General features: G+C 39.4%; 2 protein-coding genes across 2 annotated transcripts in view; one reads left to right on the top strand and one right to left on the bottom strand.

Moving 5' to 3' along the window:
- Positions 1–6554, top strand: part of LOC140266711 (tyrosine-protein phosphatase non-receptor type 14-like) — a 39111-nt gene extending 32557 nt beyond the window's left edge. The window contains exons 15-20 of the mRNA XM_072361798.1: positions 1086–1226; positions 2202–2420; positions 4012–4140; positions 4354–4588; positions 4704–4867; positions 5180–6554. Coding sequence (XP_072217899.1) covers positions 1086–1226; positions 2202–2420; positions 4012–4140; positions 4354–4588; positions 4704–4867; positions 5180–5308 — 1017 coding nt within the window. The 3' untranslated portion in view covers positions 5309–6554. The remainder of the gene's footprint in view (positions 1–1085; positions 1227–2201; positions 2421–4011; positions 4141–4353; positions 4589–4703; positions 4868–5179) is intronic.
- A 369-nt stretch (positions 6555–6923) lies between these two features.
- Positions 6924–15204, bottom strand: LOC140266712 (N-lysine methyltransferase SMYD2-like). The gene is made up of 12 exons (XM_072361799.1): positions 14994–15204; positions 13222–13285; positions 12432–12542; positions 12291–12351; positions 10877–10998; positions 10697–10764; positions 10117–10219; positions 9234–9344; positions 9004–9124; positions 8464–8638; positions 8000–8108; positions 6924–7728 (listed from the first exon to the last, which is right to left on the bottom strand). Exons 1-12 carry the CDS (start codon positions 15161–15163, stop codon positions 7648–7650), a joined length of 1296 nt encoding a protein of 431 aa, XP_072217900.1. The 5' UTR covers positions 15164–15204; the 3' UTR covers positions 6924–7647.
- Between the last annotated feature and the right edge of the window lie 394 nt (positions 15205–15598).

Here is a 15598-nt window from a genome sequence, read left to right on the forward strand (position 1 = left end):
ATTTAATCTGAGAAACACAGGAATAATGAACAATGTATATGCATTAATCGTGGTGTTTATGCACACAAACATATTTTATGTCAATAACAGGCTTATTGATACATTATTAAATAAGATTCCTCATAGTCACATATGGGAGGTAAGTATTTATGATTCCACAGAAATATCAAGGCAAAATATCCTGTCCTGGACAAAACCCACCATACTGCTACTGTTTTAATGGCTGCTGTTTGCTTGCTAGTTTCTCAGCTTCTTATCTGCAGCAATCTGGGTTTCAGCACATAAGAGGGTAGCTCTAGGCTCTGAATTCCCCATGGCAGCTAAAAGCCGTACAAATCCCATTAGATTGTTCCTTTAGTTGGTGTTCTTTTATGTTTTGGCTTTCTGTTCAGTCTCAAAAAGTTGACATGACACCAGAGTCCAGGTATGGGTCCAATCATATTATGACCTGGTAGTGACAAACCTCTGTCCATGACTGACCTGAATTTGTGTTTTTAGCCCATGAATCTCCAAAATTATTTACTTCTGTCCAAAACCCCTATGTCTACCAGCTGCTTTATCTTATAGGGTGCTCTTATTGACCTTCAAGCTGTTGTTTTGACTGTCCCACAGGGGATGAAGGAGGCGGAGCTTTATTGGAGGTTTAATAGCATCGCAGATTAGCAGAGGTAATCCTTGGAAGAAGGAGGGGCTGTGCAATCTGGGTTGGCTTTTGGCAGTGAGAAAAACAGTCTGTATGGCAGAAAGAATATGGGCTTTGTACAGAAAAGAAGGCTGGAGAGGTAGGTGGGCATAAACAAAGAGATGAGGTATTCAAAAATGTGTGAGGAAGGATAAAACGAGGGTAAAAGGAAACTGAAGGCAATGAGATCGATAAGATGGTGCAAGTCTCTCTTAATAGGCTTTGTATTCCGGGCTTGTTATTTCACACCTGTGGGCTAGGGTGGCCGGATTTGCTCTAGAAAAAGGAAACACATGCACGTCAAAACTCCCCGCCCAGTTTGTTTGTGCGCATGCACACAGAGCCACTTTCATCACTGCCAGTACCTGTAAACATGACACCAAGATTTTCCTCTCTCTTCAAGACGCTGGAAAGACAGAAGATGTCTGTGGACTCCATGAAGAGACCTCTGATGATGGCTGCCCTTAATGGACTCTGTGTGGCCCGAATGCCTGTCCCTGAGAGTACAGCAGAGGAGGGCGCCAAGTCAGCTACAGACGAAAGGGTGAGATGCTTGCTCTCTACAAAATATGGTTAATTTCTTTAAGGTTTTATGACTTTATCTATATCAGGAAAACATTTTGTATGTCCTTGATGCTGTTTTTCTTTTAGTGAGACATAATAGTCTATTGATTGACAGGCATCTTAAAAGAAATTTGACCAGGAAACTATTTTATGCTTCTGTTTTGGTGCTGCTATTTAACAGGGAGTTCTTAATGTACTAACTAACTGATAGGCTGTTACAATTACAACTAACTGTTGTTAGTGCTAGAAAAACAAGCTATTTTTATATCTTCTTTTTTAGCTCCCAATTATAAGTATTATTTTCCTAACAAATAACAAAAGAAGACTTTTTGATCAAATTTAAAGCGTGTCACCAGTTTCCAGTGGTCGTTGAAATTAAACAGAGAGAATCTGACTCATAATCACATGAACTTAATTAATTCCACTTCCCAGATAGTCTGTTTGCTCCCTTTTGAGTGGGATGTGTGAAACCCTGTCTTTGTCCCTGGCTGTTGCTACGCTAATGGGGGCAAACCCCTAAGTGGGCTGTGGAACGCGTGGCATGGTGGTGCTTATCGCCTCTAGGCCCGCTGGTATGTTAAGAATGTGACCCGAGAGAGCTTGAGCGAGCCACAGAGAAAGAGGGGTAGAAAGATATTCTGCCCTCCCAAACATGACTGGCCTAATAAAACATGTACCCCCACCAGAATGAGTGCCCACTGCTAGTGCATTTTTAAAAATCTTTTAAAGCTGTGTTAATTAAGTACAAATGCTTTGAGTTCTTTGATACTGGAGTGAGCAGGGTCTTTAGTTGAGAGCTTGGAAATATGGACCTATATCTAAACAAGAATTCTCATGGTCAGAATAACCTTTTGGGTTTGGTGAAATGTAAATAAATTAAAGTCTTTTTGGGGCTCACAGAGAAACTAACTTGATGGCTGACCTCTGTCATTTCTTTATTTCTCCGCCACTGTAGTGTAAGACTTTGGAGTTGAAGCTTGAGGAAGAGCGGGTCTTCACTGAGTACGAACAGGTGCCTAAGAGGAGGGCAGACTCTGTTCTCACAACTGCAACTTTGCCCGAAAACGCTGAGCGCAACCGTTTCCGTGACGTTGTCCCTTATGAGGAGAATCGAGTGGAGCTTGTACCCAACAAGGAGAACAACACAGGCTACATTAATGCCTCCCACATCAAGGTGTGTTTGAATGTTAAAGGCTTAAAATGTGAAAAAGTCACAGTTGCAGGTAACAGTTTGGATATGATCTTGCAAAATGAAAAAGAACCCAATTAAACACAAAAAAAATAGACGCGAGTATAATATCAAATATACTTCAGTTAAAAAAATCCAATATAACATATTTATGAGTTGCAAAAACATCACTTTAAGTTTTTCCACAACAGTTTTATTGGATTAGAAATAGGACTTCAACATTCTTCTTCTTTCTCATTTGGAATAGTGAGAGAAGCAAGAAGAAACATTATGAAAAACACCACCCTAGCCAGTCTTTAAATAAACCAGGGCACCCACTCATGCTTTATTTTCATTCTATTTATTGAAAAAACCTGACTTCATGTCCACATACCTTTGCCAGTCAGATATGCAATTTTGGATTATTTTCTTACATAAATGAATGAGTAAATAGAACAACATACAGTATGTCTAACTTGTTTTGACGTACAGGTCTTCCAGATTTGAAAAAAATGCAACCGTATGTACCATATAAAACCATATTTTGACAGATAACACGATATATGTGTGGTTTCTGCTGTTGACTTATAGTGTATATGTGCTTGGTGAAGAAGAAGACAATCCTATCAGTTCTCTATGTCCATTAATGTACAGAAATACAAACAGAGCAATAATACCACTTGGGGAAAAAAAGCCAACATTTTCTGAATATGGCTATTAAAACAAAGTTACAGACTCAAAGTTCTCTGCAACACATATCATGCAGCCTAAATTAAAACAGAGTATGGACTTAATGAATTGAGTTTTCTTTTAGGCTCTTGTTGTGGCTGTTTCTAAGTGAGTAATGGCTTGGAGGAGTGGATGAAAGGCAGCTATTGAGGCTTGTTTGGGCCTTTAAGCTCTCAGAGCTCTTGGAATTCCCAAAGAATGTTTTCCAAACTCCAACCCTCTTAAGCAACCTGAGTTGCTCTCACTGGCTCTCTGTTCATGTTGAAAACAATGTGTGAGCACCAGCTTGTGGGTACAGATGAGTTTACTATGTATGCCTAATTGATGATCTGGTGTGATCGTCAAAGTGTCACTGTATCATTGCTAATCCAGGTGTAATCGTCTTACCACTGTGTCTTCTAAGGTTTTTGCAGCAGAACAAAAGGTCTTATTTATTCGCCATTCATCTCTTAATACTGTGTTTACAGTCACGAGGTGGCTTGAGGAATCAGCTGAGACATGCTCATTATGTAATGCCAGTGAGGTTTGGAGTGTGTTGAAGAAAGTGTTTCAAGCTGTGAGCGGCTTCATGATTATCAATGAGGGAAAACCAAAGAAAGCTAAAAAAAAAAAAAGAGCAGGCAGTGGGCAAAAGGCTGTAAATTGAAATTAGAGCCCCTTATACTGCCACCTAGTGGTGAATGAGACAAATGTCAAAACGTCTCATATGATAACAGTATATATATGTTGGTATTTGTGTTATATTTGTTGCTGTTACACATTTTATTGTTGAGCAATTTTTTTTGTTTACCGGTTCTAAGGTTGACTTGTCGTTTTGCTCTGCGTCCACGATAATCCCCACTAATTGAGCCTGCGTGTGTTTTCCCAGGTTATGATTAGAGGGGAGGAGTGGCACTACATTGCTACCCAGGGCCCACTAGCCAACACCTGCGCTGACTTCTGGCAGATGGTCTGGGAGCAGGGGGTCAACGTCATCGCCATGGTTACTGCAGAGGAGGTACACACACACATGCACACGCAGATGTGGATCATTTTCAGTGGCTGACAGCTGGCTGTCTCTGTGAGGAATAGGATGATGGTAAAACTGTCACTGTCCCCGTGTGTTTATGCATAACTTGTCGCTTCTGTCTAACTTGCCTCATCTTATTTTTCCCCCCTCCTTTCACCCATTAATTACCTCTCATCCTGCTCTCGTCAATCTCTCTTCCAGGAGGGTGGGAGGTCCAAGAGTCACCGCTACTGGCCCAAACTGGGCTCTAAACACAACTCAGCCACTCATGGCAAGTTCAAGGTGACCACCAAATTCCGCACAGACTCTGGCTGTTATGCCACCACGGGGTTAAAGGTCAAACACTTGTTATCTGGCCAGGAGAGGACAGTCTGGCACCTGCAGTACACTGACTGGCCTGAGCAGGGCTGTCCTGAATATGTTCCCGGATTTCTCTGTGAGTGGCAATTTAATGTCATGAAGCCAGACATCAGAAGTATTTCTTGAATCATATTCTCTCTTCAGCCAGAAATCTCCTATCTAACTGTTTTCTCCTTCTTATTTCCCTGCAGCGTACTTGGAGGAGATCCAGTCTGTGAGGAGACACACTAATTCCATGTTGGACACGTCAAAGAGCCTAAATCCACCTGTAGTGGTGCATTGCAGCGCTGGGGTGGGTCGCACTGGTGTGGTCATCCTGACTGAGCTCATGATCAGCTGCCTGGAGCACAATGAGGTGTGTAGATGGTGATGTTACTGGGCTGCAGCCAAGGCGGCGAGTTTGGCAGTTTCAGTAGGCTGTAAAAAGAAGAAGAAAAAAAATCTTTTGAAGTTTTGAGCATTAGGTTAATTTTTGTCAGTGAGGCTAGACATGTGTTACAGTAACGATTCAGCGGTAGAGCGAGAAAGCAGGTTAATGGACTTAATGTAACCCTTAATATAGTGATTTGTTTTGTAGCCAACATTCTGCACATGCATGTGTGGCACATATTAAGAGCTCAGCAGATTCTAATCATATTTTGTCTGTCTGCTCTTTGTTCCCTTTCAGCCAGTGGAGGTTCCTACCATGTTATCAGAGCTGAGGCAGCAGAGGATGTTGATGGTGCAGACCATATCCCAGTACAAATTTGTCTATCAGGTCCTCATCCAGTTCCTCAAGAACTCCCGCCTCATTTGAGCTGGGGCCCCTGATCGTTGATCATATGTGGCATAATGGCACGAGAACGGTACTTCAACTTAGCATGAGGACTCAAGAAAGTGTACTGACCGCTGGGGGAAAGCAGATGCAGAGGTCCATTTGAGTTTTCCTTTCGGCAGCTTTTGTAATTTGCAGTGGAGTTTCAAACAAAGTCACCTCAAGGGAGGAAAGAATAAGTGTATTCATGTGTAGAAATCAACCATTTCGCCCCCTCCGTGTATTCAGATTTAGCTCTTTATTTCATTTTAGGTCAGGTCAGGTGAATAAGCAGCTCGTCTTGGCTGCAGGTGTAAATGTTTTTCTAAATGTGGCCTATATGTCCTTGAGATGTCTTACGGAATATCTGGAGAAATCAAAACCCAGTTTCACATTATTAGAGATTACCTGCCTGCTGAATTTCTCTTTTTTTAAAATTTAGCCATTATTATGTATGGCATTATGCTGCATGAACAGTAGGTGGCAGCAGTATTATTACTTTGAGTTTGACAAACTAAAGTATTCCTCAAAATCACTGTTCTAAAAAAATACTTTAACAGTGTCGATTACAGCAAATATTGACTCCAACATTGTAATTAATGTTTTTATTTATTTTTCTTTTAAAGATTACGGTCACCTTCAGCTTTGGCTTCACGTTGATCTTCTGAACTGGTCCTAAAGTTTTTTTTTTAACTCTAGATTCCTCAAATTTTTCTTGTGAAGATACAGCAGCTAAAATGTTTGTAAGTTCCTTCTTTCTCTTACAAACACGCCCACAAAGTGTAACTAAAAAACTTGTTTTCCTCGAAATCGCAGTTTCTTGCAGTCACATGCGACTTGTCACATTTGTTACCCAAATGCATTTCAAAACATAAAAGTGTTTCTCCAAACTGAAAGTAATTTATAAAAATTATACAGTGAATGCTGTATATTATGTATTGTTGTGCCTTTCTGAAATATGAGAAGCGCAGAGAAGCTCTTCGTTCTTAATTGGTTTTTGGTGAATTAATGACTTTTATTACTAAAGGTCAAATCTTTGAGTCAGTATTTAATAGCTTGTTTTCGTTATCAGAACAACTTTAACTTTCAGATGTTTGACCTAACTCTTGAGTTAGGAATTGACCGAAAATGAAAAGTCACACCATAGACTTTGCTGTAAAAAGAAGAAAAAAAGTAAAAAAAAAAAAAAAATAGATAGCCATTTCTATCAAACCATTTCTATTTAACTAAGGTGTGTTGCCAGATCCTTCTTTTTTTTCTATAAAATTACACCCTGAGGAATAACCTTTTACGTGTTACATCAAATATACTTTTCTATTTTTCTGAATTGTAATGCAAAACCAACCGTGTCCAATCATAACTCTGTACATAATGGGCATGTGAAAGTGTTTTATATAGTGTCTTTTCTTGACTTGGTATCCATAAAATACCGCGACATAATAAACTATGCATGCATTTTTATATCTCACTGTATATATTTCAGTATATGTTCTCAGATAAGTATAAGCTTTATGCTCTTTTTACCTTTTTTTTGTTGCACTTCTGTTGTCTTAAACAGTATTTCGTCACATGGCATTCCACAGTTTGTTAATATTTAATTTTCCCCTTCAGCTTCGTGTTTTGGCAGAACTCCCACATACATTTCAAATTACGTGTACATATGTTTTGTATATGCATTTTGAGTGCATCAAGTCTTGTTTTCTCTCTGCAGACATGTATGACGCTGTTGTACTTGCTTATTATGCAATAAAAGCCTTATTTTCTTTAGGTTTGTGGTCTCAACAACATTTTATTTGTGAATATCTGATTTACTTTTGGCTGGTAATAATTTGTGCGTTTTGAGGACTCCTCCAACAGTATAAGAAACCATAATTGGCGCTGAACAGAAACACAAGGTGTAAATGCAAACAGTGCTCCACTCGTCTGTTGTGACAGGGGAACCTCGCAGGGCTTTAACAGCCCCCTTGTCATGAGGCAGCTGTCCAACTGGATGACATGGGTTTTGTTGCCCTGACCCCCTGCACACATTTGTAAACAACTTCAATCTAATAAAAAAAAGGTCCAGCTGACGTATCAATCACAAGACAAAATGTAACTGGTCATTTACAAAATAATTCTCTTTTTAAAAAAAAAAAAAGCACCTCTCACAGCTACACATTAAATGACTATTTACTACAAAAGTATTCATCAAAAATCCAAAAATAAATAATTGGCATGAAAACACAAGTGCTCTCTTCATACTTTAAGTTACAAAAAGAGAAGAAAAAAATCCAAGTAAAGCTCCTAGTCAAGGGAGTGTATGCAGTCAATAGGGATCGACCGTGTTCAGCTCTCTGCCGTCGTCATTTTTGTGCGATCTCTTTGCGCAACTCTTTTATGTAGTGGTGATCCTTCCCATGAGCCACCTCCATTATAGCCATTGCCTGTGCACATAGGAACAAACTACTTTTACAACATGCACATTATTTCTCTAGCAGTATATATTGAACCTGAAACCCTAAGTGCCAGCTAAAATACAGTATCATCCATTCCTTGATTAGACATTTACCCCCTTAGAATGTTGTGTTTTTAAAGAAGTTTTGCATGTAATCTTTAGAGGGTTAAAATAAATCCAACTTGTATATTTATAGTTTGCTGGTTAAACCTGTTTTGTATCTCATGTATTCAAGACTGACACAAACTTAGCACTTTTACCTTCTTGAGAGCGCTGATTCCTACTGAGTTTCTTTCAATCTGCATGTAGATTCTGCCCATCTTCAGGTACATGGAGGACACATTTAGGGAGTAGGGTGGATATAGAGTGCTGCATTGGACACAAACCATTAATTTCACAAACTTATATACTAAATATACTGTCTATGCTTAAAGTTTTGACAGTGAATTGGTTAAATATGTTTAAAAAAAAAACAGAAAACTACCACATGATTACCTTTAACTGCATTATCTAACTGAGAAAGTGCAGATTTCCAAGTGTGTGACACTACAAAACACTGAGGTGGGAACCCCTGGATGACTTGACATAGGCTAAAATGTTCCAAATATTCTAATATATAAAAGAACAAAGAACAAAATCTGTAATTCTACTGATATGGAACACTGTAATCTATCCAATAAGATGCTGCAGGTGAAATTGTGCTTCTTTTAAAATTTCTTAGTACCTGTATTTTTTGAGGATTTTCTCTCCATATCTGAGAGCCCCATCTGCATCTTGCATGTAAATGCAAACGCCCATGGCCTGGTACATCATGTGGAGCATGTACACATTGGAGTCATCAAAGACGGATCCCATTTCCTCCAAGCTCTGTTCACACATCTCCAGCAACTCACTGGGAGGTGCTAATGAGTCAAGGCTGCATCCAGAGCTGAGTTGAAGTTTGACTACATAAAAAGGCTTCTGATTATGAAGCCAAATACTAATAATTTAGAGTTTAGGAAGTTAGTCAAGGGAACATAGTTATGGAATATAATGAGCACTAATGATATAAAATATCATAAAGCATTTACCCAAACGGCCGAGGATGTAATAAAGCAGGTGAAATTAAGTTGAGCTGATCTATTATGAGTTCATAAACAAGCCTAATGAACGCTTTTTCTAGCAGACAAATCCTGCAGGTGTTTTTGATTTTCTTGTTCTTAAATAAAACTAGATGAATTGTAAAACACTAAAGATGATGATATCAGCTGGCAGTAAAGGATATTTTTAACTTGCTTGAGGGCCCGGAACTCTCTGATAGTTTTCCTGGCGTAACGCACCATGTTGCTGATGACCTGCGGCTCTATGGGGTCACTCTGCTTACGTACTTTCAACTTAGCCTTGTCCTATAGGTGGAAACAGAAGGCAGAGCATGTCAGTCGAGCAGTGAATGACAATTTATAGATAAACAACAGATACAATTGAATTAAACCTTCACCTTTTATTGGGTCTTACTTTGGACTTGTTTGTGCATTCTGGGCATTCGCAGGTGAAGTAATAGTACTCTCTCAGCCTGTTATTGCGATCATCTGTTGGATAGAGGAGGTCTATGTAGCTGATGAGCAACTAGAAATGGATTTAATACACACATAAATTAAAAATAAAGCACTCTATCCTTGATATTCTTCTTCTTGTTTCCTGCCAGAGAGTTTGTTAACACTGGACTGAAAATAACCCTGCCTAAATTAGCTGGTGTATCCCCATTTCAAACCACACACACACACACACACACACACACACGCACACACACACAGAGGCAACCTGCAGTCTTGACAAGCTCTTGATTAAACTGTGATTGACCCACTGCAGCACATCAGCAGTGCGGTGGTTCACTGCTCACATCTTCACATGCCCGTCTTTGCCTTTAAGTCACTCCATTCCAGTGTGAGGTCTCTCAATTATGTTCTTCTTCGAGTTTCTTTTTGAAAATCTGAAGCCTTTTAAAGGACTGATTCAACATCTGGGGCAGTGTTTGTGTGTTTGAATGGAATGTTTTTCTTTTTAATAATTACACATAAAAGCTATAGGATGTATATTAGGGATTTTTTAGAAGTAGTTTGTTCGTGGATTTTGCTCCTTTTGTCAGCTTATCATCTTCTTCGCTGAACATTATAAATAGTGGACATATAAGTGAATCACATATATGTTCTCATCTAGCAAAAATAATTAAAAAAAAGGATAAGCATATTACTTGACTTAAAATCAAACAGAACTCTCAAGGTCAATAACTTGATCAACCGCCACATGTTACTGGATAATAATAATAATAAGAAACTATTATCAGAAAATAAGAAACCAAGATCTAGCCCCCCCGATTCCTACTGTTTCTTTTCCTTACTTCATCTCCGGGTTTCATGTCCTGCACAGCCCGAACCTCAGCTGATGTCCCATTGTATGTGACAATAACACTGGGGAGACAGCTGTGGTTTATCAGTGCCACACTGTGGGGAAAGACAGATGTAAAGAGACAGGGAAGCAGTTAGACCAAAAATAACACTCTGTTTTGTAGGAGAAGTGGCCCAAAGCATTGCTAAAAATGGTAACAAAACTACTTTATGAGCTATTTACACTGCACTCAACAGAGACGTCTTGAGTGTCCCTGAAATAAGCTGGCAAGCCTCTTTTTTTAACCTGAGTGATGGCCAGAAATAGCTCAACAAAGAGGCAAGGGGGCAAACTCACCCTTTAATGTACAGCCTGCGCCACAGCACAGAGCCTATTTTACAACCAACTGATCTACTGCAAAAGCAAATGTTACGGTGCAAGAATTTAAAGTCTGGCTTCTCAGGATATCTGTCCTGATCTTTATAATACAAAACAACTCTGCTAATGGTAGCTCTCAGAGTAGTTGGGGTAGCTTGGCATGCCTGTGTCGTAATTTGTGCACCAAGTGTTTTTGCGTCCCTCTTCCTTCTTACTCTGGGTAGACTGCAGTTCCCAAGTGGGAAAGTTCATCATCCTCTATTGTGAAACCATTACAGGCAACCTGTTGAATAAAGCACAGGGGAGAAAGTTAAAAAACACAAGGTAGCTGAAAATGACTAATTTTGGGTAGCAATAAAAAATCTAAAATCCATCTGTGTGTTTGTGTGAGGTACCTGGGAGAAGAGTGTGAGCAGGTCTTTGTGGTCAGGCACCTCCAAATGTTTGAAGAAGCGATAAAGTCCAGAAATGTCTGCCTCAGTCCCCTCTTTTTTCTCATTATCTTCATCCTCCACATCTGTTACAGGCAGTGACACAGACATTTTGATCTTATTTCATTTTTCAAACATCTTTTTGTCATGAGGCCAGCATGCACACACACATGTCAGTTATGAGTGAGATAATGGCCCAGTCGATATTATCTGCCCAATATTGGCCAATCAAAAACATACATTATACCTCCTGTCTTCATAGTAATCTGGTTGCAGTTATTAATTTTCTCTTTCTGCCACATCCAGGCTGTGTAGCAATTGTACCTCTGCAATGATCACTTATCTTGACTTTCCTGGACCATTTTCTTGTCTTGAAGATGCAATGGTTTTTAACAATTTTGCTGCTAACTGTAAGCAGTGATTTCACAATAAATTGTTGATTAGATTGTGGAATATATTTCTGAATAGTCAACCTTCCTTTTTGAATGGATATGGAACAGTTTGGGTCCACTTATGTTCTCAGAGGGAAGAGTCACTGCTAATCAGTATCAGTATCAAAAATCAGTAATCAAAAGGTTGTTCTATGTTAGAAGTTTTATCTTTTCCTCTTCATACAGGGGGAGCTAAATAGTACCGAATGCTCAAACTATACAGACAGACTGACAGATTTATAACTAGCTTTCAGATTCCACTACCAGTCTGAGCAGCTTCCAATCAAAGATGGCCACAGAAGTCACATTTGTATTGCTGGTCTTGTCCTCTTGACCAGTTGTTCGCTGCTCTGCTGTATATTTCCCGTCTCTGATACTTTAAATCAGCATGAATAGTCAGCCCAGCTTCTTTCATAACGCACCAAGAGAGGAACATATGTGCCCATGTTTATATTGTTGCTCTACAGATTGTGTAGCCTATATATTGTTACTTGCCAGATTCTGTGTGAGTGTGTTATCCTTGACTTGTGACAAAGAATTTGCCCTCATGCTTCACTCACAGACACACAACTTTTCAATGAAATTAATAAATAATTCATTCCAATTCCAAATTACATTTCCAGATCATAAAAATGTAAATAAAATTTAGAGATAAAACACACCATTTATCTCTAACACACCCTAAGATAGCAATGAGCTCCTGTAAAGATGAACTTTATCCAAAATCGCTTGACTTTACATATATATATATATATATATATATACATATATATATATATATATATATAGAAGAGGCTGTGGGTGTTTCTGCCTGATCTCAAGGCCTTGTTTGTAAGGCATTTGAAGTCATGCAGGTCTGATAATGAAGCTACACAGACATATTCCATGCTGGTCTCTACAAATCACGCATGCTTTTATTCTTCTGCTATAAACTAGCAGGGACTCACGTGACTGCATCTCTCCTATGAGCAACATCTTCTCAGATTCACATCGCTCTTTCTGTATTTTCTGCAGAGAACAGGTATGCTTACCACAGCACATGCTTGGCAATGCTCCAGAAATACATGACCTCTCATTAAATGTCCAACCTTCTTAGCGAGAATCCGGGCCACCAGGCGGCTCGTCTCTGATGGGCTCCAGTTCTCTCCAAATGCATTCATGGCTGAACACTCCAGCTTGTGCATGGCCCAGTCTCCTTTCTTCATGCAAGCAAAGACACATAGAACATTGAAAAGAGTTATATTTCAGCTTATTGCCAGCGGAGACTTGAGCATCTTTAGTAGAGCCGGCTATTCACAGTTTATATCCAACAATAACTGAAGGACTAACAGTTGGCAGCTTGACACCAGCTGTCCTTAACCAGCAGTGTGAAACATCAACACTTTGATAATCTAATGTTACCCTCACCCCTTCAATATGCAATCTGGCCCATTTATTGATAGCTTAGTCCAAGTCTCACAGCTTTAAACCCCTTTACAATGCTACAGCATTTTACATTAACACATGTGATATGTTATACAGAACTGCATAGATCAACCAGTGGACATTTTGTAGTCATGAGTTCAGCTGAGCCACGTTATTTTGGCCTGGGAAGTAAACTGTAGTTTACTAGAGTCTGGAAGTGTCACCAGAGGAAAGGATTATCAACAAATCGCCACTATCATCAGAATCCCAACTATTGAGAAGGTGAAAGTCTTGGCTAAATTTAGTGATCAGACCGTCCACTTGTTGTTGAGCTATCTGAGTCAAAGACAAAGAGTTATACAAACTATAATCCTATAGTTTTGAACTGAGGTTCAATATATATTTTCATACTCTGTCCTTGTCTTTTAAAATTCACTCAGGATTTGATACCCACTGTATCCCTTAGTTTCCTACCTGGCACTTCACATTGCAGTAAAACGCTTTCTTGCACTTCCCACATCTTGCCAAGCTCTCTTTCCTATAAAATAAAACTTTCATCAGACTCTGGATGGCATGTTGCATATCATAAAAGAAACATCTTTGATAAATACCCCTTCATAGACAAAAATACTTAAATATCACACATCAGAACTCATTGAATGAGAACCTTGTTGCCAAGGATGTCTAACAATCTTCATTCTTGTCAATGTATCTGCATTGAAGTAGCTACATTTGTACATCTTGTTGTGTAACAGTATCTAGTTTTAGTTTTGTTGTGTGTATGGATATTTTAACATCCTGAGATCCAAGAAGCAGCAGTTGCTGGAGGTCTGCGGTAACTGATAGCAATGAAGGGCACTAAAACATTCTATGGTATTAATAGAGCTGATCATGTGACAGACCAGCTGTCTGTGTAAGACACTGAAACTGCAAAGTACTCCAAAGTACTCTGAGAAGCTTACTGTGTCAAGTAAATAAAAGTCAAAATTAGCTGCTCAGTGGTCAGCGTGAGAAAAGTGTGACAGGCTAGAAGTAGGAATACGCTATAATGTCCTGTTGTAATGAAAAGGTTACACTTATATGTCAAACTGTTCATAAAGGATTGCAGACAGGTGTCAGTTTAAGATGCAACTTCAAGTGTTTAATTGGAACAATTCTCCGCACTCTCAGCGAGTACAAAAATGATCTTGGACCATCTTCAGGTAGCTTTGCACAGGGCATAGACAAGGTCTTGCAACTGTGAACTTAATTGGGCTGGATAAACTGCACTGCTGGAAGTTCAAGGCTTGATGGTTTGTCGGATAAACAACAGCCTTTTGAGGCTCAAGACTCAAACTGAGAACTTGATTCACTTAACAGGCCGAACATGAGCATCACAGTGTCTTACCAAACAGACATCAGCTGAATACACAGTTTTGAAAGTTAATATCAACTATGCTTAAAATCTAACACGAAAATCATAAAAGTTAGAAACATTGTTACAAAAAGGACTTTTTCCCCCAATCACAATCCTTAAAATCTGGAAAATACTAACGAAAGTACTGTTTGACAATGCAAACTTGCAATCTGTAAGACAAAGATTAAAAGCAGGCATTACAATCAATTTTATCATGATATCAGCTAATAACACAAAAAAAATTTCAAATGAGAGGCAGAGAAAGCTTGACAAGGAAAACAAACTGAACGAGTCCTTTAATAAATGAGAGAGGCATGTTACATTGCAAGTTTTAAGGTTAATTATCAATACGAAAGCATATGAAATTATGTTTGCTGAACAAATGGACCTGCATTAACTCAACAATTAACTTTACTACATGATCACTCAAGAGATTAGGAGACTAGGTCACCTGCAGGCTATTGACTGCAGTGATTGAGCCCCCTAATTATCTGTATTTTCAGATAAAAAGAGAAGATAATATCACCACGAAGCCGATCATATTCTCCAACAGAGGGTAAGCTGGTACGTGAGAGGAGGTATCTGAGCATCACTCAGAAAGATGAGCCATGAGCACAACCGAAATAGATTAAACGGGCTCACATGTTTGAGCCATGTGTGACTCCTACATGATCCAAAATGATCACAATCAGATCTGGCTTCAGAGCAATATATTTTCATTATACTAATTCAATATTATGAAGCGGTACGTGATAATTAGCCACACTGCATCACTGAATCTGTCACAGACAATCACATTAGTAAAGCTGTCTCAGGATATTCTGACTAAACCTAAAGGGCTGTATTTGACCTGTTGAAGCAGAAGTCGCAGATGCAGCCTCTCTCTTTGACCGACAGCACGTAAGAATATGCCGGGCACGAAAACAGGAGCTGTCCCACTTTAAAAGGCTTGGTAACGCGGAGACCTCGTCCCTTTCCCAAACTGTCGAACCTCTCGAGTCCCTCGATGCTACCGGTCATTGTGCCGTCTCCGTGTTGTCTTCTTTCAGAATGAGTTTGGAAGCGGGATGTGGCGCAGCAGCTTCAAGTGTTGGGGCGTCACCCTCCCCCGTAATAGTTTGCAGCGACAGTCAAAGGCACGGAATGCGCTCACTTACAGTTTTGACACCCAATCCTATCCAATTATTGCTTTAGGGAGCCCTATAAACTGATTTTACAACTATTATAACTTTTGGGAGTCATTCTGAGAGAGTTGTGTGGGTTCCCATGGCAACAGGCTGCCAACTTCTCCTCCAACCTGCGTTTTAGTTTTAGCTTTTTTTTTGTTGTTGTTGTTGTCATGCATCTCAATCTTAAATACTTTTCCTAACCCTCTTATCGGTAACAAAAATAAGTCTTTGTTGCATCTCATGTTTCTTATCGAGTTCATTCAAATAGGCCCGTTTAAACGCTCGT

Source organism: Leuresthes tenuis, unplaced genomic scaffold, assembly GCF_036924035.1.
Source record: "Leuresthes tenuis unplaced genomic scaffold, fLeuTen1.0.hap1 SCAF_13, whole genome shotgun sequence".
NCBI classification, from domain to species: Eukaryota; Metazoa; Chordata; class Actinopteri; order Atheriniformes; family Atherinopsidae; genus Leuresthes; species Leuresthes tenuis.

Excerpts from the sequence above, each read along its gene's own strand:
- LOC140266712 (XM_072361799.1), bottom strand. The coding sequence starts at position 15,163 with ATGACCGGTAGCATCGAGGGACTCGAGAGGTTCGACAGTTTGGGAAAG. Across the intron at positions 9,345-10,116 it reads ACATGAAACCCGGAGATGAA|TTGCTCATCAGCTACATAGA; the intron begins GTAAGGAAAAGA and ends ATCCATTTCTAG. Across the intron at positions 8,639-9,003 it reads GGCCCTCAAGCAAGTTAAAA|CTCCCAGTGAGTTGCTGGAG; the intron begins ATATCCTTTACT and ends ACTCATTAGCAC.